Below are 25,015 nucleotides of genomic sequence, written 5' to 3' on the forward strand. Positions count from 1 at the left end.
ATGTCCCAACCCTCTTACTATTTCCTCCTTCTCCCATTCACAGCCACCACTAAACCAAAAATAGACGTGTGTGTGTGTGTGTGTGTGTGTGTGTGTGTGTGTGTGTGTGTGTGTGTGTGTGTGTGTTTGAATTATCCTAAATAGTTTAGGGTTTGTTTCTTGCTTTTTTTTTTTTTTTTTTTTTTTTTTTGGCTTTTTTTGTTTTGTTTTTAGTTTCTGGCATATATTCCCCAAAAATGTTTTTGTTGGCTCTTCAGGGTTGCAACCAGTTTTGTGGTACAGTTCTGCAGTGGGGTTTTACTGGCTAGTACTGGCCACTTTAGAATTGTGTCTCTGTTATTTCCCATTGATCCTATCTGATTTGAGTTGCCATCACCTTAATTAAGTCCTTATCACCCCTTGATTGAACTATTGTAACTGTTTCCTAATTGGTCACCCTCACTAGAGTGTCTCCCCTCATCATTCCATCTGTCAGTTTACTAAAGCACAGGTTGGCTATATTACCTATTTTACAGTCTTAAGTAGCTCCCTATTACAGCTAGGATAAAATACTAGTTCCTTTGTCCAACTTTGTCACTTAAGTCCCTTTGCCATCCAACTTCAATCTAACTTTCTAGCGTTCTTTCTTTTTAAAATTGTTTGACCACTAAGGTTGTGTGTGTGTGTGTGTGTGTGTGTGTGTGTGTGTGTGTGTGTGTGTACACACAGTTTTATTTTGTTTTGTTTTCCTATCACTTTCATTTGTTTGCTCATCTTCTGGTTGGTCAGACTTAATTTTTAGCCTGACTCAAATTCGCCACTTAATAATTCCCCGACCATCTTCATCATACTGTCTTGGATGTCCCTCCTCCTATTTGATCTCTGGGGATAATAATTACATCAACATTTATTATTCCTTGTTCATCATTGTTGTAATTTCCCTGACCAATATATTCCTCCTTGGTAACCATCTTTCTTATACATGTATTGTCTTCTTTTATTAGGATGTAAGTTCCTTGAGGGAAGAACCAGGTTACTTGTTTTATTTGTATCCTTGACACTTAACAGAGTTTTGATACATAGTAAGCTTTTAGTAATTAAAAAAAAAATTCATATGTATATAATCTTGTTTACATGTTCTATCTACCTAATAAATTATAAACTTGTTTGGGCCAGGGACTGTCTCACTTTCTGCCTTTGTATTCCTAGCATGTTGTACATAGTATATGCTTAATAAATAGGTGTGTAATTAATTTGAACTTTTTTGCTCATTAATTTAGCTAGCTAGATTCTTTTACCTCTACCACTTATCTAACCAGAAATCATGAAATATTTTAGTGCCCATCAGATTCATAATATAGGTAGCTTCTCTAGTATGTAGAAATGGGATTAGGTAGTACATACTTAAAAAAAGTGTATGTTATGGAATTAGTGATATTTTAATTCATGACATTATTATTGGTAATAGTTAATTGTGTAAATATTGATTTCACATGTTAACTTTAAAATTCTGATTTTTTTCAGGAAGGTGTTCTGTTAAAATTCCTGTGGAAACAAAATATAATTTCATAAGAAGATAATGGGTAAGTTTTATAAAGGTAATAGAGTTTTTATAATGTTATTTTATATATATGCATATACATATATACACACATATATGTGTGTGTGTGTGTATATAATCATAATAATAATTCATAATGACAGCTCGTAATAATTAGGATTTATGTAGTACTTCAAGTTTTACAAAGCATGAGTATAATCCTATTTTCTTTCAAAATTTTCTTTAAAGTAGATGAAGTTAAGGAAGAGATTGAGCAGAATAATAGCAGAACAAAAAATACTTTTTGAAAGGAGAGTTAGCATGATTTTTTTTTTAAATAATTCAAATTGATGAGGTACATAATTTTTTTAGGATTGGAAAAATATTGACCTTTATTCAGAATTTATTTGCTCAAAAGTTTTTTAAGCAGTTTGCTTAAAAATAAATGGAAATTCTTATCTTTACTTTGGAGGAAAAGATTAATGGAAGGTCTGTTTTTCAGACATGTATAAATTTGAATGAGGGCTTCTGTTAAAAGTATAGAAGTGATTCATTTGTAGTTAAGTATCTTTTTTTAGTTCTAGCTCATAAAATAATACCCTGACCTGAATTAGTGTTGACGTGGTTGAATAAGGATGTTTGCTTCAATTTACTACATAGTTATTTACCTTTGTTTAAACAAAACTTAAAGTTCTTAGTGTTTATCTTTCCATAAATTTTACATACTTCTTTTTAAGGCTTATTCTACATTATAGAAAGAACATCTTCATCTTATGGTGCTCTTCCAGCTCTGAAGTTCTTTGATTCTATATTTTAGGGCTAACTATGACTTTAAACTTTTCTTTCAAAGCATTTTTATCTCTAGAAATACAGTCCATTACAGTGATCACTTCTTAGCTCCAGAATTCCACGTAACTGAGCACTTTTCCCCTAAACTAAAATTTAGATCCTCTATAAACTTAATCATGAAATAATTAAAATGTTTAATAGCAATTTTATCATTGTTTAGTGCTAAAAAACTTGATTTTTCTACAAGTTTAATTAAATGAAAAGAAACTTAACTCTGCATTATAACAATGCATTTGTAATAGAATAATAATTAGTTTCACAAATTTGTATTTTACACATTTAAAATTGAATGTCTAAGAATTTAGCTTCTTTTATTTTCTTTCTGTCCAGAGCTATGATTTCATTATTGTAATTGCTAGTAATTAAATTTCCTCTACCAGTGCAGATAAGCAATTGTGATACAACTTGCAATTTGAGAAAGTTTTCTGAGGCACTGAGGGGTTAAAAAACTTGTTCAGATCACATAGCCAGTATGTATCTGAAGTAGACTTGAACTTTGGTATTCCTGAGTTAAGATTGACCTATTATATTTAATTGCCTTTAGGATTAAATGATCTTGTATAAATTATTTCTTTGTGATTTTTCCTTTTTGTAAAATCACAAAAGTAGTGATATACTCTGTAAGGGTAAATGTGATCATGTAAAGACTGTTAAATTTGAAGTCAAAGATCCTTAGTATAACTTTAAGCAAATAGCTTGATTTTGGCTTCATTTTCTTCATCTGTAAAATGAGAGGTAGACTTGATGATCTCTTAAGATGTTTTTTCTAATTTTAAATCTGTGACCCAAATATGGTAGAGATAATTTTTCAGGCTCAGGAATTAAATCTTTGTAAGTGGTATGGAAAAAATGCCAATTAACAAAACTTTTAATGTTTAAAGAGAGAGAGAGAGTACCCCTGATTTACCTTCATAAATGCCACCATGGAGCATCAAATTTTTAGATATTAGCACTAGATTGTTATAATTTCATTTCTATTTAACATTTGTGATTAAAACATTTGCTTTGTTTTTCTAGAACATGCTTGTGTGCCTTTTGTAATTTCTATCTATATCTTGAGTTAAAGTGCAAATAATATTATCTGTGTTTAAGATGGTTCATTTTGAAGTTATCATATTTCCATCATTAAAATGACCAACAGCAAACTTGTGCCTTAAAACAAGGTTAAGAATCTAATTCCAGGTGAGACTTAAAAGCAAATAGCCAAGACTGTTAACTTTTTTAGAGAATTTTTTTGATTTTTGTGGAAACCTCCCCCCCCTAAAAAAAATTAATATTGTTTATAAGGACTAGTTTGTTTTGCCTTTGAAGTCCTGAGTTCATTTCATAAACAGACTTTGTAAAAAGAAGTGGCTTAGAATATCCACTTTTTAAAAATAAAAGCTATTACTATCACATTATAAATTTGTAGATAGAGTTCCCTGTGCAAATTTTTTGTGTGAAGTTTCTATAAAGCTGTCCAGACATTGTGCCCCAAATTTTTAAGTCTTAATATTTTTCAAACATTAATGAATAAAGTGACATTTCTATTTCATGACTGTAATTATAAAGATATTTTAACATTGGTTTTATTTTAGATGGAGAAGAGAAAACATATGGTGGGTGTGAGGGCCCAGATGCTATGTATGTGAAATTGATATCTTCCGATGGTCATGAATTTATTGTTAAAAGAGAGCATGCTTTAACATCAGGAACAATAAAAGCCATGTTAAGTGGCCCAGGTATGTATAGAAATACATATTAGCCCTTGATTGTTTTTGTTTTTGTTTTTTTTTTTAAATCTTGATAAGTATGATACATATTTATTTTGTAAAATGATTTGTGAAATTTAAAAGTACTGGTGAGAGATTTTGAGTGTGTCCTGTCATCAGTATGAATTTTTGTTGTTGTTGTTTTTTGGGAGGGGTCTAAAAAAAAGCCTAATATGTTTCATAAGGGAACTATTATTTATGCTGATCCTCAATTAAAGACAAATGCTTACTATGAAATTAATTCATTAAGCATTAATGTGCTTATGTATGCAAGATATTACATGATACTTATTGTGAATACAAAAGCAAGATTCAAATGATTCTTGCCTTCTAGGAGTTTATTTTCTGCAGGTGGTAGGACTTGAGAATACAACTTAAACTGAGATAAGTATAAAGTATATAACATATTTTTGGGTAATTGACAAAGCACAGTTAATTGGGTGAATTGGAAAATATCTAATTAGGAAGTAGACCCTGAACTGAGGTTTGAAGAGAGCTTGGTATTAACAAAGATAAAGAGAGAATTCTAGGCATGAGAAAAAGCCTATGTAAAAACAGAAGCTGCATAGTCAGACCCAAGGTTTAATAAATAGGCAACTTAGCTATATACTGATCAGATTTGGGGAATTAGGAAGGAGTTGCTGTGGAGTCAATAGGTATTTTTTAAACTCCAACTAATTTCCAGGCACTGTGCTGAAGACACAGAAAAATGGGAAGAAGGTTGAAAATAGTACTCTTTTTCAAGGAACTTACCATATAATGGAGAAAGCATGAAACTATTTGTAAACTAGATATATACAAGAGAAATTGGAAATCATCTCAGAGAAAAGTCATTAGCATTAATGGGTGAACAGGAATAACTGGAAAAAAAATGCTTTTTTGCAGAAGATAGGATTTTGGCTAAAATTTGAGAGGCCAAAAGATAGAGGTGAAATGGGAGAACATTCCAGGAGTCAGACAGCAAATAAAAATACAAAGTTGAGAGGAATTTCACTTATTTTGTAGAGGAGAATAAGTTATGTTTAGTAATGAACCTTATGAGGGACCTTAAAAGCTTAACAGGATTTTGTATTTGAATCTGGAGGTAATAGAACTAATTAGAGAAGAAAAGTGACATGATCAGACTTTTATCTTAGTAAGATCATTTTGATAACTTTGGAGAGGATGGACTGAAGTGGGGAGAAATTTAAGGCAAGGAACCCAACCAAGCAGCCTATTAGAATAGTCTAGGTATGAGCTAGAGGGCCTATAACAGGGTGGAGGCTGGTTTCAAGAGGAAGGGGATATAAGTGAGAGATGGTGTGAAGTAGAATTGACAATACATGGCAATAGTCTGGATTTAGGATGTGAAAGATTGTGAAATAGAAGATGACACTTCAGTTGCTAATTTGGGTGATTAGGATGATTGTGTTGCCCTTAATAATAATAGAAATATTAGGGAGACTTGAAGGAAGAGAAGTCCAAGTTTAGACATGTGGTGGCAACCAGGGACTAGTATCTTCAGATGGCATCCTGGGAAGTAAACCCTGTGGGGGTAATTCCTAGCCATCAATTCTAAGGTATTGCAACCGTAGCTGCTGAAGACACGAACTTAAGAAAAGAATGTTTTTGCCACCAAAGTTCTTGACTCTAAAGTATGATTTTATCAATGAAAATGACATTGAAGAAGAGACTAATATCTGAAACTTCCTATATGTCTCTTGTACATGAGTCTCCTTGAGACCAGGAACTATCTTTTCTGCCTGTATCCTACATAAGTATTTATTAAATGCTGTCGTCACTTATTCTGCAGGCCTTATAGTTTGAAGTATCCAGTGGGAAGGTGGGTCAAAGATCAGAAAAGATGTTAGACTGGATAAGTAGTAAAATTTAAACCATAAGTATTGAGATGGGTCCATGGGAACTAATTACTTTTTCAAGTGAAGTATAGAAAGAAACATCTCAAGCCAAAGCCTTAGGTGAGCATGTGGGACTAACAAGGAAGGAGTGGTCAGAAAGAAGAGAACCTGGAGAGAACAGTATTATAAAACTTAAGATACAAGAATAACATCAAGAAGAGGGTGATTGTTTTTGTCAGAGATTAGAGAAGTCAGGAAGAATAAGGATTAAGAAAAGATCATTAGACTTGACAAGATCATTGGTAACTTTAGAGAGAGCAGTTTCTCCTCCAAACTAAGAAAAATAATTCTAGAAAAGTAAACTAAAACAAGATTGTAAAGGGCATTTAAATACCAAGCAATAGAATTTCTATTTTACCCTATTTATAATAGGAAACAACTTAAGCTTCTTTGAACTAGGAAGATGACAGTTCAATCTGTACTTGAGGAATACACATGTGGCAACTATATAGAAAGCACATTAGAGAAAGGAAAGATTTGAGTTTGAGATATCATTTTAGGAGACTGCCCTATTGGGAAAAGTATTGGTAGAGAGCTAGATGGCACAGTGGAGCACTGGCCCTGAAGTCAGGAGGGCCCGAATTCAAATCCAGCTTCTGATAGTTAACACTTACAAGCTATGTGACCCTGGCCAAGTCATATTACCTCAGTTGCAGGTTCCCTCCCACCCACCCCTCCCATACACACACAAAAGAATTGAAGGTTTTAAGTAATGTGATGGGCTTGTAAGTGAAGAAAAGGGAATAGACATAAGATATCTTTGAGAGATAGAAATAAGACTGGCCACTGATTGCATATGAGAAGTATGGGAAGGCAAAGAACTTTAGGATGACTCTGAACATAGACCTGAGTGGTGCTACCCTAGATAGAAATAGGGAAGTTATGCAAAGAAGTAGATTTAGAAGGAAACTACTTGTAGATAATGTTGAGTTTGAAATGCTTATAAGGCATCCGAATAGATGTATGGTGATTCAGGCAGCTCAGGAGAGATATGAGAAGTTGATATTTTATGTAGGCTGGAGAGTCATCTTTAGAGAGATGTTAGTTGGAACCACAGGAGAGTAGATAAATGAGAAGGGGGGGGGGAGAGGAGAGGACTAGTGGAGGCAGCTAGGTAATATAATGCATAGAGTACTGGACCTAGAGTCAGGAAGTTCAGATTCAGCTTCAGACACCTCAAATGCACACAGTTGAGATATGGGTACAAGGAACAAGATCAGTGTGCCCCTGGACAAGAGATTTAACCTCTATTTGCCTTAGTTTCCTTAGCTGTAAAAGGAGGATAATAAAAACACCAACCTTACAAGGTTGAGGATCAATGTGAATTTTTAAAAATCTTTACATAGTGTAGTACATAGTAGGCACCATATAAATGATTTTTACTTTTCCCTCCTTATACTCAGCCCTCCAAAAATACAAGACATCATCATCATCAAGAATTTACTTTGTGCTAAGATAAAAAGAAAAACATTTTTACCATGTACTGTCTTTGATCCCATTTGTGTGTAAAATTATGCTTCACTCAAAGTTTCTTATGTAATCTCAAAAGATCCTACAGTATAGCAAGTCACCTCCCTGATTGGATTCACTATTCTGCTTAACACTGACTATTTTAAACTCTTTTCAAACTCCCATGACATTCCTTCTTCCCTTATTCTCTCAGATGAGGAAGAGGTTCTTCTTACCTTACCTAAAAAAGTGAGGCTATTCATCAAGAGTTTTATCTTCCCCTTTGTCTCACATCACCAAGATGTATCTATCTGTTCCTTCACCCATCAGACATGATATACTTTTTTTTTTTTTTTCCCCTGAGGCAATTGGGGTTAAGTGACTTGCCTAGGGTCACACAGCTAGGAAGTTTTAAGTGTCTGAGGTCACATTTGAACTCTGGTCCCCCTGACTTCAGGGCTGGTGTTCTATCCACTGCGCCACCTAGCTGCCCCTCTAAAATACTCTTGATCCTATTCCTTCCATTTAATTGCCATTGGATTGCCTCTGAATCGTACCCATTCTCTCACCCATCTTCTCTATCTCTTCAACTCCCATGATTCAGTTATAATCTCAATGCAGGTGATTCTCAAATCTACCTAACCTTAACTCCAATCTTACATCATCTACCTATTAGACATATTATACTGGATGTCGATTAAACATGTAAAATACATGATATCCAAAACAGAATTTACCTTTTTTTTTTTTTTTTTTAATTCTTTCCCAAGCCCTCCCTTCATCTGAACTTTATTTTTTACGGTCAAAAACACCACCATCCTCCCTGTCACCCAGGCTTATAACCTTGTTGGTATTCTCAACTTCTCGCTCACATTCATTCAACATATCACATTTTCAAGTCTCATTGTTGGTACCTTCACAACATTTCTTTTATACTTCTATTTCTCTCCACTTATATAGCTATCACCTTACACCTGCACAATTGTAGCAGCCTTTTGATTGGTCTCTCTGCTTTGTGTTCTCTCCCACTGCAGTTTCTTTCACAATAAGAAGGGAATTTTCTTGGAGACATGGGTAAAGGAGAATACTAGGGGAGGAAGACATTTGAGTGATTTGAGATGAGGAAGGGGAAGAAGGAGTGCCCACTCCCTCCTGGGACTTAACTTCTCAGGGAATGCCTCTGGGTTTTTGGTTTTTTTTTTTTTTTTTTAATGTAGGACAAGGTTCTCAGCTAAAAGGATGGGAGGAGAAGATGCCATGAGAGATTGAAAGAGATATAAAGGTTTGGAATAGCCACTTTGAGATAGTTCATCAGTTAAGGAGATATAAAAGTACTACTTCTCTGCAATTTGAGATTATATAACATAAACTTTTAATGGTTCTGATCAACACTTTCAAGACTTAAATCAGAAGTTCAGCAGGCCATGAATAGGAGCAAAGATAGTGAATGTTGAGAATCTCCACTGTTGAAACTTGATGTGATCCTCAATAGGACAAGCAGACATGGAATGTAAAGTTAAACTGACTCATCAAGGGGTTAAGATAGAGATGGGAAGAGAAGAGTGCAGCATTGATGACTTGGAAAAGAACTGACAGGATAAAAGATATGGGGGCCATGACAAGTATGAAGAAATAGGGTGTTGTCATAAAAACAGGAAAAAATATGATTATCAAAAAGAAATGAACTTGGAAGTAGAATACATGGCAAGATCAAGGGTATCACTGGGTGTAATTGAGGTACAGAGGAAAAATAGGTCATGGGAAATTGGTAAATTGAGAAACTAGAAACTTAGATTCTTCTAGTATGAAGGTAGTATGGAAAGAAACTATGAGCTTGGTACTAAACTTGGTGGGGAAAGTATGGCAGGTATTGTAAAAGTTTATGGGTTAAAGTTACTACAACCTGATTAGGTGATAAATCTCTTTTGAATGAGCCACAAAAGAAGAAAGGTTGCTAAAAGATAGTTAGAGAAAGAAAATCTGGAAGTAGCCATGGGAAGCATCAAGCATGTCAACTTTTCCCACTATTATCCAAGATGATTTGCAAGTTGGTGATCTATGCATGTACTGAAAAGGGTGGCCAGTGATATTATCATCAGCAGCAAGTAGCCTAAATATAGAGAAAGGAAAAGTTTAAGATATATGTAAGTTTAATTGGCATTAACTGTGCTTAGAGAATACGATGAAAAGATTGGATAAAGTTGGAGAAATTTAGGGGGTAGGGTTGAGATGGATGGAAGTAAAACAGTTGAATTTGGGGTGGGGAAAGGGGTTTTGTATAAGGTTTCAGAATTATAGGATTAGGATAGCTTAATTTGAATAGGAGCATGTGTGCTAAGGAAGGCAGGTGATTTAGAGAATCTTTAAAAGTTACTTGGAGCATGAAGAATTTGTGACTTGTCCAGGGTGGGGTGGAACAGTATCAAAGGTAGTACTTGAATCCAGGTCTTTTTGACTTGAGGCTATTTCACTATTTGCTCTCTTCTCTTACTACTAATGTAATCATTATATATTGGCCCAACAAAGTTTATATCTGCTCTGAACACATACTCAAAACAGCTAGGTTAAATTAACTTTAAAGTCATAAAGTTAACTTATCCATGATACATATATCTAGAGTTTAAGCCAATACTATATTTACCTATTTATGAAAGGACTGTTAGTTGGCCTTGAAGTCGAGAAGACCTGAGCTCAAATTCTCCTTTAGATATTTACCACCTGTAGTACCCTAGGGCAAATGACTTCTCTCAATCTGTTTCCTCCTCTGTAAAATCTGGATAATAATAGTATCCACTTTCTAGAGTAGTTGTAAGGACCAAATAAAATAATCTATAAGGAAAATACTTTACAAATCTTTTGTTACTTAGTCATTTTCAGTCATGTCCAACTTTTTGTGATCCATTTAGGGACTTTCCTGACAGAGATACTGCAGTGGTTTGCCATTTCCTTCTCTAGCCTCATTTTACAGTGAGGCAAACTGAGTTATGTGACTTGCTCAGTGTCACACAGCTTATAAATGTCTGAGGCCCAATTTGAATTCAAGATGAATCTTCATGGCTCCAGGCCAGGCATTCTATCTACTGCCCTTAAAACACTTTCTAAATGGTAGATCTCTTTATAAATAAACCTGACTTCATAGCTTAGAGCAAGAACCTTTTTGAGAAAATGACTTTTTTGTGGTAAAAGGAGCATGCACTCACTCTGCAATCACAATATCCCTGTTCAACTCCTTAAGTCATAAAATAGTATAACTTTTCTTCAGGAATTTTGCTCTTTATTTTAGTTATTCATATACTGTCTTCTCCAAACATCTAGACTTTTTTCTCTTTCTTTGTAAAATCTTGCTGCTTGTAACCTAAATCTCTTCTTGGAGTAAAGATCAAGGTTAAGAATTTTAAGGAAATGTTTTATAGTGAGTTAACCAAAGTGTATTTCAGGACTTGAAGGATCTAAGGTTTCACTAGTTGGAAATTTCACTAACAGACCTTATAAGTTGGCCTTTGTAATTTACTTTGGCCAAAAAATTCAGCTGACCAATCTGCTTTTGACTCTTTCAGAACATAGGCAGTTCTTTAAAAAACACACCCATCTATCACCACACCCATACAAAGTTGGTACAGTTAACAACACATAATTTCAGCATATCCTTAAACCAGAGGACGTTCTAGGGTTATGGTAGTGTTCTAGCCAAGCAGAGTTGAATACCATATTGTTTGCACCTTTGAAAGCATCCTATAATTGTTCTACTGTAGTCTTGTTCAATTTAATGGATAGCAAGGCTTAGCAAATAGTAGTAACATCTCCAATGACTTCTCCAAAAAAGTTTACATGCTTCCAATAATGAGTATAGAAGAGCTTACAGCATAATCCTAAAAATGCTTGTGAGAAACTGAAGTGGTTAAGTGGCTTACTCAGAAAAAAAAAGAAGGCTGATGGGTGACTTTGAAGTAGATTTTATATTTCATATAAAAAGTAAATTTTGAGGGGCAGCTAGGTGAAACAATGGATAGAGCATCAGCCTTGAACTCGGGAAGACTCGAATTCAAATCGGGCCTCAGATACTTAACACTTTCTAGCTGTGTGACCCTGAGCAAGTCACTTAACCCCAATTGCTTCAGCTTAAAAAAAAAAAAAAAAAAAAAAAGTACATTGAATAGTTTGTAAGGGTAGGTCATTAAGAATGATTAAGTACTTGAACTAGATTACCAAAGAAAGTTTTAGAATTTCATTCCTAAAAAGAGCTTTAAAAAATGAGATGGCTTTTTATGACCAACCACCTGCCAACTAGTTCATAGGAATAGGATATAGTTATAAAGCTAGAAAAAAATCTTCAAATTTAGCATCCTACTTCATAAGATAAGGAAGCTGAACCCCAGAGAAGTTAAATGTCCTGATCTACTACCAGAGCCTAGATGCGAACTCGGGCCTCCTGACTCCCAAACCTATTATTCTTTATACTCTACCACCTTGTCAAATCTTCTCATTCTGTTATACAAACATGGTATAATATTATCATCATGGTCTTGTTCACCTTTCTCTAATTTGAATTATGTGAATGCTTTAGTTTAATGTTGGCTAGCTCTAGATCTTAATTGTTACTTTTGTTTTTCAGGTCAGTTTGCTGAAAACGAAACCAATGAGGTTAATTTTAGAGAAATTCCATCACATGTGCTATCAAAAGTATGCATGTATTTTACCTACAAGGTTCGCTACACTAACAGCTCCACAGAGATTCCTGAATTTCCAATTGCACCTGAAATTGCACTGGAATTGCTGATGGCTGCGAACTTCCTAGATTGTTAAATAAAATAAATTATAATAAACTGTTAACTTTTTCAGTATTTAATACCTGTAGTTCAGTTAGTAACTTTTTTCATATAGCATGTTGTGTGGGGGGGGGGTGTGGTTGTGGGGGGTGGTTGAGAACTGTAAAGTTCATTGCAAAGCAGATACATTCAGTCCTTTCTTTTGCATAGCAATCAGAGTTGAAATTTGTTTTGCCACTTAAATAAAATAAGGACATTTTCACTAAATGAGAAATAAACAATTATGCCAATTAGTAGCTGGCTATGCCTTATCCTTTAGGTGTGGTTTTAAATATTAGAACAATGATTATAAGTACTGAAGTTTAGGCATATATTGCAGGTTTATACTGGCTTAAGTATTTTTAGGAGGTTTGTTTTTGGACAGGTCGGGTTAATTTGAACCTATCAAGCTGTCTAGCATTATGAATATGCAACTATTTTGCAATGTCAACTTGTGTTTATAAATATGGCTCAGCCAAAACATTAATTTTTTTAAAACTCGAATACGTAAGAATTGATCTTGTGTCTTTTGATAAATTGCAGTCATGTTAGCATATCAAAGTGTATCTGCGTATGTTTTTGTCATAACTTAAGTGGTACTTTTCTTTTAAACCATTATGGAAGATTGTTAGGTATAGCTTTTGCAATAGTGAATTTTTAAGAACTTTAGCCAAGTTATCAATAAGTAACTACAGTACTACATGGCTTTGGCTCTGAAAACTTAGAGATAATCATACAATATCTTTTTTGAACAATCCAAAGTACTGTACTTAATCATCTAGCTAAGAAAGCTTCCTTTGCAATTTACTTTTCACTTACTACATTAAAAAAGAATCATGAAGCAAATGTATTAAAATAAGATCATGGCAAAATTCAGCCTCACACCCCTGTACTGCTATTCCCCTCCAAAAAAAATACTAGAATTGAACAAAAAATAATCATCATTCTGGAACTGTGAAATTTATGGTAAAAGCCTAGCGTAAAGCGCCTTAATGGTTTATGGAGTTGTCTTTGTATGTAGTGGCTATTTAGAGTATTTCTAATACTAAGAAACAAAGCCCATACATAACAAGGATAATGACTACATCAGTATAATTAGGCTTATTTTGATAAAAATATACATTACTTTAACCATTAGTATTATTATGGACAAATTAAAATTTTCAGTCAATGTGTCTTTCCTAGGTATGGAGTTAAGAACATGAAGGCTGTTTCAGCTTCCTACTTTTAAAATAACAGAATTGGTTATACAAATGTAAATTTAAATACTGGTGACTAGATTATTTTAGTTCACTCCACAGATTACCAAGAAAAAAAATTTATCTGAAAACCTAATCGGTTTGTTCTTAAATCTTAATTGGAAATAATTATTACATCTACTTTAGTAATTCATTAAGACAAACTCTGGTTCATATACACAGTATCGGAGTATTTACTGGTGTCCACTTAAGTGCAGGGATTTTTAATGCTAGATGGTAACAAAAATACCAATTATGTACAGATATGATGATCTTATAGGTCAAGATGGTAGCAGAAACTACATTTCTAATGGGCTCTGTCCTAATAGGTTACCTTTTTAACTCATGGCTACACTTGAACACATCATAAAATACTAAAAATTAATGTCCACAGATTAGTATGGCTAGAATTCAGATGAGAAATTATGTAATTCAAAAATGGTACTGCATGATAAGAAAATACTTAGTAAAGAATGAGATTTTGTATTACATGTAGTCTAGCCTGATTTTCAAAAGCATTAAATTCCCCAGTTTATGATTTTTAATTCTCAGGCATTTTCGGTCATTGTATTATATACCTAGAATGATTAGATATTACCTGGTTTAATTTAAGAGATTTTAAGTCATATATTCAAATTTATGATTGTTTCTGAAATTGATAATAGCTTATTTTTGAAATTCCATTTAAACCTTCCTTAGTGTTTTTTCTATGTTGTAGCATTTGCAGCACATAGGATTCTATTATAAATAAAATCCTTTACAGCAACATCTGCTTATCTTTTATTGTCCCCTGAATATCTAAATTAGCTTAAATATTTTAGTTTGTGGGTTTGGGTGTGTTTCTTGTGCAGAAGTCAATGAATGAATGGCACAGGTGGCGGAATTTCTGAATAAGAATGCTGTTGAAAAATATAATTTATAAGCAGTTAAGTTCAGCCCAAGAGACAGCATGGTGTAGTGAGTAGAGAGCTGACTTCCAAGCCAAGAAGTCTTAGATTTAAAACCTGCCCTACTCTCGTCCCTCTTCTCCCCTCCCGCCCCCCCTTCCCCCAGGCACCTTTGCACACATGATAGCTTTGACCTGGGACAAGTCACAACCTGTAAATGCCCCAGGCTACTTTCAGAAACTATATAAATTGCCAAGAAAATGCCAACCTTCACTGATAATGGGGAATTTCCTTACATGAAATTCTGTACCAACAAAATCTGGTCTAGTCTCTATATTCCCTAAACAGTTCGTGCTCCTAGACAGATTGATTCTCCTTAAAATGTATACATTTTGTCCTGTTAAGCTTTACTTTTATGATCCTACCAAAACAGCCATATTACATTTTAAAAATTAGTTCTAAGAAGTAAGGTCATCCAATTCTAGAAATTTGAATCCAGAAAAATACAGGAAATGCTAAAAAGTTAATATAGTCTAAGTTAACAGGTACAAATTGTTTTATCTACACCTATACAATGTGATGTTGAGCTCAAATTGTCCATGTGTAGTTTTGAAGTTGGAATTGAAAATTTTAATGTTTGATAGCATTAGAGGGGCAGTTGATTATGGAATTTTATTTGACATGTATAAATCTAATTTTAGAACATGCCTTTGTAACTTATGACTAAATTAAACTGATTTTTAGAGAACCTAATGGTTTGTTAATTTGAACAAATAAAGATTTGAATCATTTGAGAGATTGAATAGTGTGGTCAAAACACTAGAATAGAAGGTCAGGACACTGCCTGAGATTTTTTTAAGGGCCAACTGTGTGATAGTTTCTTGACTTGGTAGTGGTATTCCTTAATGTATTAAAGTTACTATTCTCCTTGTAATTTAACATTGTCAATGTGATGATGTCCCCTTCCCCACAACCTATGTACCCCTTATCCTTATTTCTTCAGTAAACAGACAATTAGGTTCAATGTGTGTATATTCCATCCTATATGTATGTAAATCCAAATTTGTAGAAGCATAATTTTTTCTTTTGATAACTTGAAAGCAGCATAGAGTAGACTTCATTTAGTGAGGTTTCATATAGTCAAAACACATTCCAGTTACTGCATGTTCATAATGGACATTGTTTTGAATGGCCTTTATTAGTTAAAGTTTAAGATCCTTAGAACAATTTTGCTGACTGCTTTCCAGTTTCAAATCCTTGTATAAGTTAACTTCATCCTGTTATCATTAGTCACTGTGTTGAAAAGAAATGATGTTCGCATGCTCTGTCATGCCATTAATTATGTCTGTTCAGCTTTAACTAATTTTTCCTTTTCAGTTTAGCAGCTAATCTCTATCCTTTTGTAACACATTGGACAACTTCATTTCCCTCCTCTCTGTGTGCCTCTAATTGAAAGCAGATAAAGTGTGTATTTCTAGATACTAATTTCAACCTGTAACCACTTCTTCCATCTCTTAACATCACCCTCCTCCTTAACTGGAAAATGTTAAAATGTTAGAAATAGAAACATCTGAATTACCCTATTATAACCAAAAGTTTTGTATATTTATCAAAAATAATGTTTATTAGGATTTTCTTTTATAGGGACAGTAAACCACAAGTATATCTGAATTAGATTTTTTTTTCCTCCAGAAAAGCTTCCTATTTGATGACAACCTATATTACTCTGTGAATTTGTTTTAAAATTTAAAAAAAATTTTTTTGTATGTTGAAGATCTCTGTGGCGGGGTGTTAATTCTAAGTTATGATTTATAATTATTTAGAGAAGCTTGTGTGGATGGTCTGATTAAGATAGCCAAGAGAAAATTCAAATGCAGGTAACTTTTTATCCAATAAAGATCTTTTAAAACCTTACAGTTTTAATCAGTCTACTTGGACGTCTTGGAATAAACATAGATTGTTTTGACAATTTTTTTTTCTTCTGATAATACTTTATTTTTTCCAATTGCATGCAGAAAGCCCCCTCCCCCCCTGCCCCTCAATTTTTTACATTGAAAAATTCTGAGTTCCAAATTCTCTATCTTATAATTTCTTTTTTTCCCCTTGAGGCAATTGGGCTTAAGTGACTTGCCCAAAGTCACACAACTAGGGCGGGTTAAGTGTCTGAGATCAGATTTGAACTTAAGGTCCTCCTGATTTCAGGACTGGTACTCTATCCATTGCGCCACCTAGTGCCCCTAAATTATAATTTTTAAATCTTAAAAGTTTTCATTGCTTAGTGTACAGAAAGGATACATAGTTTGCCCATGTCTGAGGTGATCATATTTTCCTGACTGAAGCTTAAAAGAAATCACCAAAACTAATATTTCTAAGTGGGATTCGCCAGATCTTCCAAACATAATCACCTTGAAATCAAGTATTTATTAAAAAATCGATAGGTACCAACACAATGCTAGCCACTTAAAATACAAATATAATGAATGACATTATTAGCTAACCATCTTTGCAATTCCTCTTGGAATTCCCTTATTATTGACACATCCTCAATCGTGAGAAGGCTGTTATGGTTCCCCCCTCCCCCCACTAGAGAAATGAGGTAATGGAGCATATATTAATATAAAATCTTACAGGTCTGATTTGATATATTGGTAGTCCTAAAGACTCTAGAAAGATAGGATTGAGTTTAGGCTTGTAGGTCAAATTCATGCTATCCAATTTTACCCCCATGGAAACAAGGTTATGTTTTTCATTCTTCCTTAATCCCCAGTTATCAAAATTTTTCAAAACTTCTTCCCTCCTCAAGATTCCTTTATTTTCCCTTCTTTCCTAATCCGTAACCTCCTACCCCCAGCAGAGAATCTTGCTTCCTATTGAGAAAATTGAGGCCATTGGATCTGATCTATTCCATCTCAAATAATCCCCCATTACTCAATTCTTTCCCCATAATCTGGCAGTGAGTTGTTTTATCCCAACAACCTCTCTATACATATCCTTAATCCTATTCTCTCCAATGTTTGTAGTTTGTAACCTCAATCATCTTTCTAATCTTCATCTTCTATTTATTCTTTCCTACTCACTTCCAAACTGCCCATCTTCTCAGACCTTTAAAAAACAAACCTTTGCAATCACTGAAAGCTATTACATACACATAAAGTTAACTACTTCCTGATTACATTTTTAATTTAACATTTAATTTTGAGTTCCATAAGCCCAAAGAGCTATAAAACTGTTCATACCCTTTGATTCTAGCAATGTCATTACAGGGTCTGTACCCCAAAGAAATGAGAGAAAAAAAGGCCCATATATGCAAAAATGTAGTAGCAAGGAATTGGAAATTGAGTAGATGCTCATCAATTGAGGAATGCCTGAATAAATCATGTCATATACATGTAATGGAATATTATTGTTCTACAAGAAATGATGAACAACAGGCTGAAAAGATATGAACTGATGCTAAGTGAAGTGAGCAGAACCAGGAGAACATGTACACGGTAACAGCAAGTTTATGTGATAGACTAGAATAGCCTTAACTCTTCTCAGCAATGTGATGATCCAAAACAGTTTAAATAGACTTGGAATGGAAAATGTCATCCACATCCAGAGAAACAATTGTAGAGACTGAATGTGTTTTGAAGCATAGTATTTTTACTACCACACTTTTTTTGTTTGTTTGCTTTTTCTTTCACTTGGTGTTTTACTTTTTGGCCTTTTTTCCCTTGTACAACATAACAAATATGGAAATGTGTTTAAAATAATTGTACTTGTATAACCTATATCAAAATTGCTTGGTCTCTTGAGAAGGGGGGAGTTGAGGGAGAGAGAAGAAAATTGGGATGCAAAATCTTACAAAATGGATGTTGAAAACTATATGTATTTGAAAAAATAAAATACAGAAGAGAAAAAAAATTGAGTTCCAAATTCTCTCCCTTCCACTCCTCTCACTCATTGATTATTGATTATACATCAAACATATTGATTATACATGTGAAGTTATGCAAAACATTTCCATATTAGCCAGGTTGCAAACACACACATACACATACACACACACCACACACACACACACACACAGGACTGGTGATAGGGACTTTTTTTTTTTTTTTTTATTGAAGTGATGGTTTCTGAGCGCTATGTATGAGCACTAGAAACCAGGATGGCTCATCAAGAGCAAGCCATAACAAACTAATCTCATTTTTTTCTTTGATGCAGTAACTAGATTGGGAAATCATTTTGTAAAGGAACATATATACAGTTTTGTAGACATAATCCTAGAAGTCTGAAAAATATTTGACAAAATAGTTCATGCAATTATTCTATTAGAAAAGATGGAAGGCTAAAGTAATAGGGTGAATGAGGAAACCCATGGAATAATCATTAATCAGTCAAAATTACTTTGAAGGGAAGTCTGTTAGAGTATGCTGGGAATTAGTCCTTAGCTCAGGGCTATTTAATTATTATCAATTGAATGAAGCCATAGAATCTGCCAATGATACCAAGTTAGTAGGGATAAGTCATATGTTAAATGACAGGGTCAAATTCCAAAAATATAGCCACAGACTAGAACAGTTTGAACCCAACAAGATGAATTTCAATAGTGATGAATGCAAATTCCAAACTGGAGTCCAATGAATCAACTGCATAATTAAAATGGGAAGCTTGGCTAGACAAAAGTTGCTGTGGAAAAAATCTGAAGGTCTTAGTGAATTTAAAACTCAAAATGAGTCAATGCTAACGGGGCAATCCAAGGTTACATTAGTGTACAGAACAAGAGAAGTGAGAGTCCCACTACACTCTTGCCCTGGTCAGATAATGTCTGGAGTAACATTTTCAATTCTGGGTGTCAGATTACATGCAACAGCTTTCTTTTCCTGTCCTCTTCCACTGTTGTCATCCCTTGAATCAGCCAGCATGAGGGAAAAGCAGTCAAGGCAAAAGGGGAAAAAGCTGAGGGAGGAATGAAGGACAAGGAGAAAGAATATCTAATCTCAGATATGAAAGTCATCAGACTATTGCTACTTTGATGAAAGTGAGAGGGGACACAGACAGAGAGAATCAATTATTCAGGATACCACTGGTTATGATTGGCCCTTCCGATAATTTCTTATTAGCAAGGTCACCTCCCTCTTGGGACAAAAGTCAGACCATGGGCAAGCAGTGAATACAGCCAGGGATAAACTAAGCAGAGATAGAAATGGAGACAGAGTTATTCTGAGGAAGACATTAGCCATTGATCCAGATTCCATATTGCCCATTGTCTAGAGTTCAGACCTCAAAAGAAATATTGACAACCTCAGTTTCTGAGCCATCTCCACTGGCTAAATAATGATCTTTGGGGAACTTTTGATATATCTGATATAAATTCCAGTGTTAATGCTGGCTAGTTCCCTGAAGGAGTATCTAGGAAGGAAATGAGCTCCTGAATTTTGACTTGTCTATAGAGAACCTGGCTTGTTGATTTACTGGTCTGGAAGGGAAGTGTGGACTCCCAGATGACAATTGCTTCACTGTATTTGATTTTATCCTTATTATTTCCATTAAAGAATTGTATACAGCTATTCCATGCTTTTGTGAATAAACTCTCCATTAAAAGAGAGGTGGAATAATTTTTCCCACTGTGGATAAAAATTGACAATCATGAAAAGACAAAGCAAAGAGAGAGGTAGCCGGTTTTCTGAGAACTAAAGTGGGATTGGCATTATCCCCAGAAAGTGAGCTTTCTCTCTCTCTCTCTCTGTCTCTCTCTGTCTCTCTCTCTTTATTAAAGGTTTTATTTTTCAAAACATATGCATGAACAATTTTTCAACATTAGCCTTGTTCCAATTCCCCCCCTTCCCCTATGCCCTCCCCTAGATGACAAGTAGTCCAATATATGTTAAACATGATAGAAATATATGTCATATCCAATATATGTATAACTATTTATACAATTATCGTGCCACACAAGAAAAAAAAAAGAAGCAAAATAAAATTCAAACAAACAATAACAAAAAGAGTGAAAATGTTATGTTGTGAATCACACTCATTTCCCACAGTCTTCTCTATGGGTATAGATGGCTCTCTCCATCACTGAACAATTGAAACTGTTTTAAATCATCTCATTGTTGAAGAGAGCCATGTCCACCCAGAAAGTCTCTAGTTTGGGGTTCACCCAAACTCATCACTGTTAGAAATGAGCTTTCCATAGAAACAACTAACTGGTCAGTAACACACTCTGATGGTTAAATGAGGAGAGGCCCCAAAGTGCTAGAATAGGTCCAGAAGGATAATCAAAGAGGATAATCTAGAGAACATGCTTTTAAGAAAAACAATTAAGGGGTAGCTAGATGGTGCAGTGGATAGAGCACCAACCCTAAAGTTCAAATCTGACCTCAGACACTTAACACATCCTGTCTGTGTGACCGTGGGTTAAGTCACTTTACCCCAATTGCCTCAGCCCCCCCCCCAAAAAAAAATAGTTGAAAGAATTAGAGCTACTTTATTCTAGAAGAGAAGGCTTGGAGGACACGATAAGTCTTCCAAATATTTTCAAGTTGACTCCCCCAACAAGACAATACTAGATTTAGATTTCATGTTAAGAGAAAAAATATGAGAGTTAAAGTGATTACCAAAAGAGAATGGGCTATTTTAGGAGATAGTGCAGAATCTTTAAGTATAGTCTTAAAGAACAACTCTTGGGGATGTTATGAAAGGGATTTTTTGCCAGATACAGGTAATACTAGATTGGTCTCAGAGTCCCACACAATTCTTAAATTCTAGTATTAGAGAGGGGCAAAACAAAATATTCTGGGTTCAGGGAGGGCTTTAAAAAAGGATTCTGAGCATTGGGAGAAAGCTCTACACAGTTAACATTAGAACTTCAGGATACATGGAAATTTCACAAGCAAAGAAAAGAAGATATTTCCAGTATAGAAAATAGTATGGGAAAAAACATGGACTACAATATAGTATATATGATCAGGAATCAGAAAAAAGTTCAATTTAGCCAAAGTAGAATGTGCTAGAGAGTAATAGGAGATAAGGTTGAAAAAGTGGGGTAGTCCAGGATTGTATAAGGTCTTCATTTAATGACAGGCAAAAAGAGTCTTAATTTGATACAGGAATCAATAAGAATGCCTGTAGAATAAGAATAATATCTATGTATAAAGTAGACTAGTCTGGCATCAGTATAAATGATGTTTTGAATAGAAGAGAGAATAAAGTCAGGAAAATCTTTTAGGAAGTTTTTGCAATTGTCCAAGTGGGTGCTAAAGTGAGGGTCTATATTAAGGAGGCAATTATGAAAATAGAGAAAAAGGAATGGATAGGAAAGATTTTGGAGAATCCAGAATTGACAGGACTTGCTAAATGACTAGATGTGTGGTACAAGGGAGACTAGGAAGTAAAAACAAATGAATTGCTATGTGATTCTTAGTATCATCAAATTATTTTTCTCCTATCTTGTCACCATCATTGCAAAAGAAAAAAAAGGGGGAGGGGTAACACAGGAAAGACTGTTTCTCAATAATTTCATTTCAGAATTGCTATGTGATTCTTAGTATCATCAAATTATTTTTCTCCTATCTTGTCACCATCATTGCAAAAGAAAAAAAAGGGGGAGGGGTAACACAGGAAAGACTGTTTCTCAATAATTTCATTTCAAATGTTATCTGCTTCCTCTGGAATATAAAAAGCATCAGTCTGTTATTCAACAGAATTTATTAAGCATTTATTTTGTGCCAGGCACTATGCATTAGGGATACAAAAAAAAAAAAGGGTTAAAAATAATCCTACTTCAAGGTGTTCACATTCTAATGGGGAGACAAAAATGAAACATATTGAATATAAATTACTACATATAAAATGTAAATACTACATATAAAGGTAATTTCATAGAGAAGGCACTACTTCAGAATAGAGGGTAAAGGCAGTGGGATTTCAACTGAGTTCTGAAGGAAGCCAGAGAAACCAGAGGTAGATATCATTATAGTCATTTTTGGTAGTCAGTGAGTAGGGATATAGTGTGCACAAGAAACAGCAAAATAAAATCTTATTTCCTGGGTTGTAGAGCACATAGTGGGGAGAAAAGTAAGAGAACATTATAAAGTCAGGAAGGAGTCAGGTTGTGAAGTCAAACAGAAGATTTTTATTTAGACCTGAAGTAATAGGGAGCCACTGGAATTTATTGAGTGGAAAGAGATATGGTCAGATTCTGTACTTTGGGAAAATCACTTTGGCAGCTAAATGGAATATGAAGAGTAGTAGTAAGAAGGAATAAGAAGAGATTTGAATCAGGGAGACCTATCAGAGGAGTATGATAATAGTCCAGGAGTGAGGTGAGAAGGGTGGGAACAATCTGAGTAGAAAGAAAAAAACTTACAGAAGAGAGGTTGGGAAAGTAGAAATGATAAAACTAGGCAACAGATTGGATATGTAGGGTGAGTGCCAGAGTTGCAAGCCTTAGTGATAGCAAGGATGGTGTTACTTTAACAGTCACTGAGAAGTTCAGAAGAGGGGAGAGTGGAGTGAAAGATAATATATTTTGTTTTGGGCATGTTGAGCTTGAGAAATCTACAGGATTTTTACTGTAAAGTATCTAGGAGAGAGTTTTTTATATGAGACTGGAAATCAGGAAAGAGGTTAGAGTTAAAAAGATATATAGATCTAAAAATCACCTACATGGAAATGATAACTGAACCATGGCAATCGATGAAATCACCAAGTAAAATATTATAGAGAAAGAAGAAAAGAGTTTAGGATGGAGCCCTCAGAGACATATATCATTGGTAGAAATGACCTAGAAAAAGATTAGCAAAGGAGACTAAAAAGTGATCAAACAAATATGAGAATGAGAAATAAGCAGTATCACAAAAACTTAAAGAGACTATCTAGGAAAAGAGGGTGATTGGCAGTATTAAAAGCTATAGAGAAATCAAGAAAAGGCTATTAGATTCGGCAGTTAAGCAATTGCTGTGTAACTTTAAAGAAAACTGTTTCAGTTGAATGATAAAATTGGAAAATAGACTGCAAAAAGTTTGGAATCACAAAGTTATCATCCAATATTTAAAACTGTCTTTGCATGTATTTTGAAAATAAAAATCTATTATTAAAAAAAAAAAGGCAGTGAGTACTTTCAAAGTGAATAGTATAACAACCTTTATGTGTCTATCTCAGGATGTATTCCTTGTGAATTATCAGGGCTGGAAAAGTCATTGTCTCTTTCATCTTAGGTCATCTCCTATGAGTCAGTTGTTAAGTATTTATTTAGTCTTCCTTCCTTAAATAGTAAATATTATAAATGGACGCTTGATTAATTATTTTGTTAATTTTGAGACAAGAACACAACGGAGAAAATGTCAATTAATAATGAAGATAAAACTTTAAAAAATAGTTATCACCCAGAAAAACAGAAAAGGACTTGGGTTGATGATGAATAAAAGTGAAAATTAACAGATAGAAAACATTAGTACTCACATAATGTTAAAAAAAGTGTAGAGAAGGCCGGAAGTATGCTTCCTGAAATATCCCTCTTGAGGGATTATAAGAAAACATTGACAAGAATTGCATGGAATGAGAAAGTATGGGTACATTTTAATTCATTCTAATGGAGAAAGGACCAAAGGCAATGATATGGAAGATTGTAGAAGGAAGAAGTAGAAGTTTTATAGATCATCATAGCCAAGGAATTCATCACTTCATGGTTAATCTTCTGGTGTTTAACTACTCAGAACCTTGTGATGTGGTTTATGGATGAATCCAGAGATGATGCCTTACCAGTTTGGTAAGACTTACCTGATCCTGTGTTCTGATGGCCGAACCTTCATGTTCCCCTCGCCACAATGAGGCAGTGCAAAAGGACTGCTATAAAAAATGCATTATATAGGCATTAAAGATATATCAGACAAATTGTTGAGATTCAAATAGAAAGATAGGGAATCATGGAGGGCTTCATGGAGGAGGGATATGAAATGAGTTAAGTTTTTTATTTTTGTTTTTTTTTTATATTATTTTATTTTTCCCATGCAAAATAGTTTTCAATATTCACCTTTGCAAAAACTTGTGTTCCAAATTTTTCTCCCTCCCTCCCTCGCCTCAACCATAGAGAGAGCAAGCAATCTGATATAGGTTAAACCTTGCAATTCTTTTAAACATATTTCTATATTCATCATGCTGTGCAAGAAATATCAGATCAAAAGGGGGAAGACCATGAGAAAGAAAAAAAAAGCAAACAACAATAACAAAAAAATGTGAAAATATTATGTTGTGATTTATATTTAGTCCCCAAAGTCTCTTTCCGATTTCAGATGGCTCTCTCCATTACAAGTCTATTGGAATTGACCTGAATCACCTCATTATTGAATAGAGCACCAAATGCATCAGAGTTGATCATCATCTAATCTCGTTGCTATATACAATGTTCTCTTGATTCTACGCATTTCACTTAGCATCAATTAATGTAAGTCTCTTCAGGCCTCTCTGAAATCATTCTGCTAATCATTTCTTATAGAACAATACTATTCCATTATATTCATATATCATAACTTATTCATTCATTCCACAACTGATGGATATCTATTCAGTTTCCACTCCTTTGACTCTAGAAAAAGAGCTGCTACCAACATTTTTGTATTTGTGAGTCCTTT

At 34.2% G+C, this 25,015-nt stretch overlaps 1 protein-coding gene across 5 annotated transcripts in view; it reads left to right on the forward strand.

Moving 5' to 3' along the window:
• ELOC (elongin C) overlaps positions 1-16,310 on the forward strand; it is a 39,052-nt gene extending 22,742 nt beyond the window's left edge. For 4 of the 5 annotated variants that reach the window (XM_051970036.1, XM_051970033.1, XM_051970037.1 and 1 more), the window contains exons 2-4: positions 1,504-1,562; positions 3,946-4,089; positions 12,079-16,310. In XM_051970036.1, the coding sequence (XP_051825996.1) occupies positions 1,559-1,562; positions 3,946-4,089; positions 12,079-12,269 (339 nt within the window). In that variant the 5' untranslated portion in view covers positions 1,504-1,558 and the 3' untranslated portion in view covers positions 12,270-16,310. The remainder of the gene's footprint in view (positions 1-1,503; positions 1,563-3,945; positions 4,090-12,078) is intronic. The other variant, XM_051970035.1, reaches the window with a different exon arrangement.
• Positions 16,311-25,015: the final 8,705 nt, after the last annotated feature.

Source organism: Antechinus flavipes, chromosome 1 (genome assembly GCF_016432865.1).
Source record: "Antechinus flavipes isolate AdamAnt ecotype Samford, QLD, Australia chromosome 1, AdamAnt_v2, whole genome shotgun sequence".
In the NCBI taxonomy this organism is placed as follows: domain Eukaryota; kingdom Metazoa; phylum Chordata; class Mammalia; order Dasyuromorphia; family Dasyuridae; genus Antechinus; species Antechinus flavipes.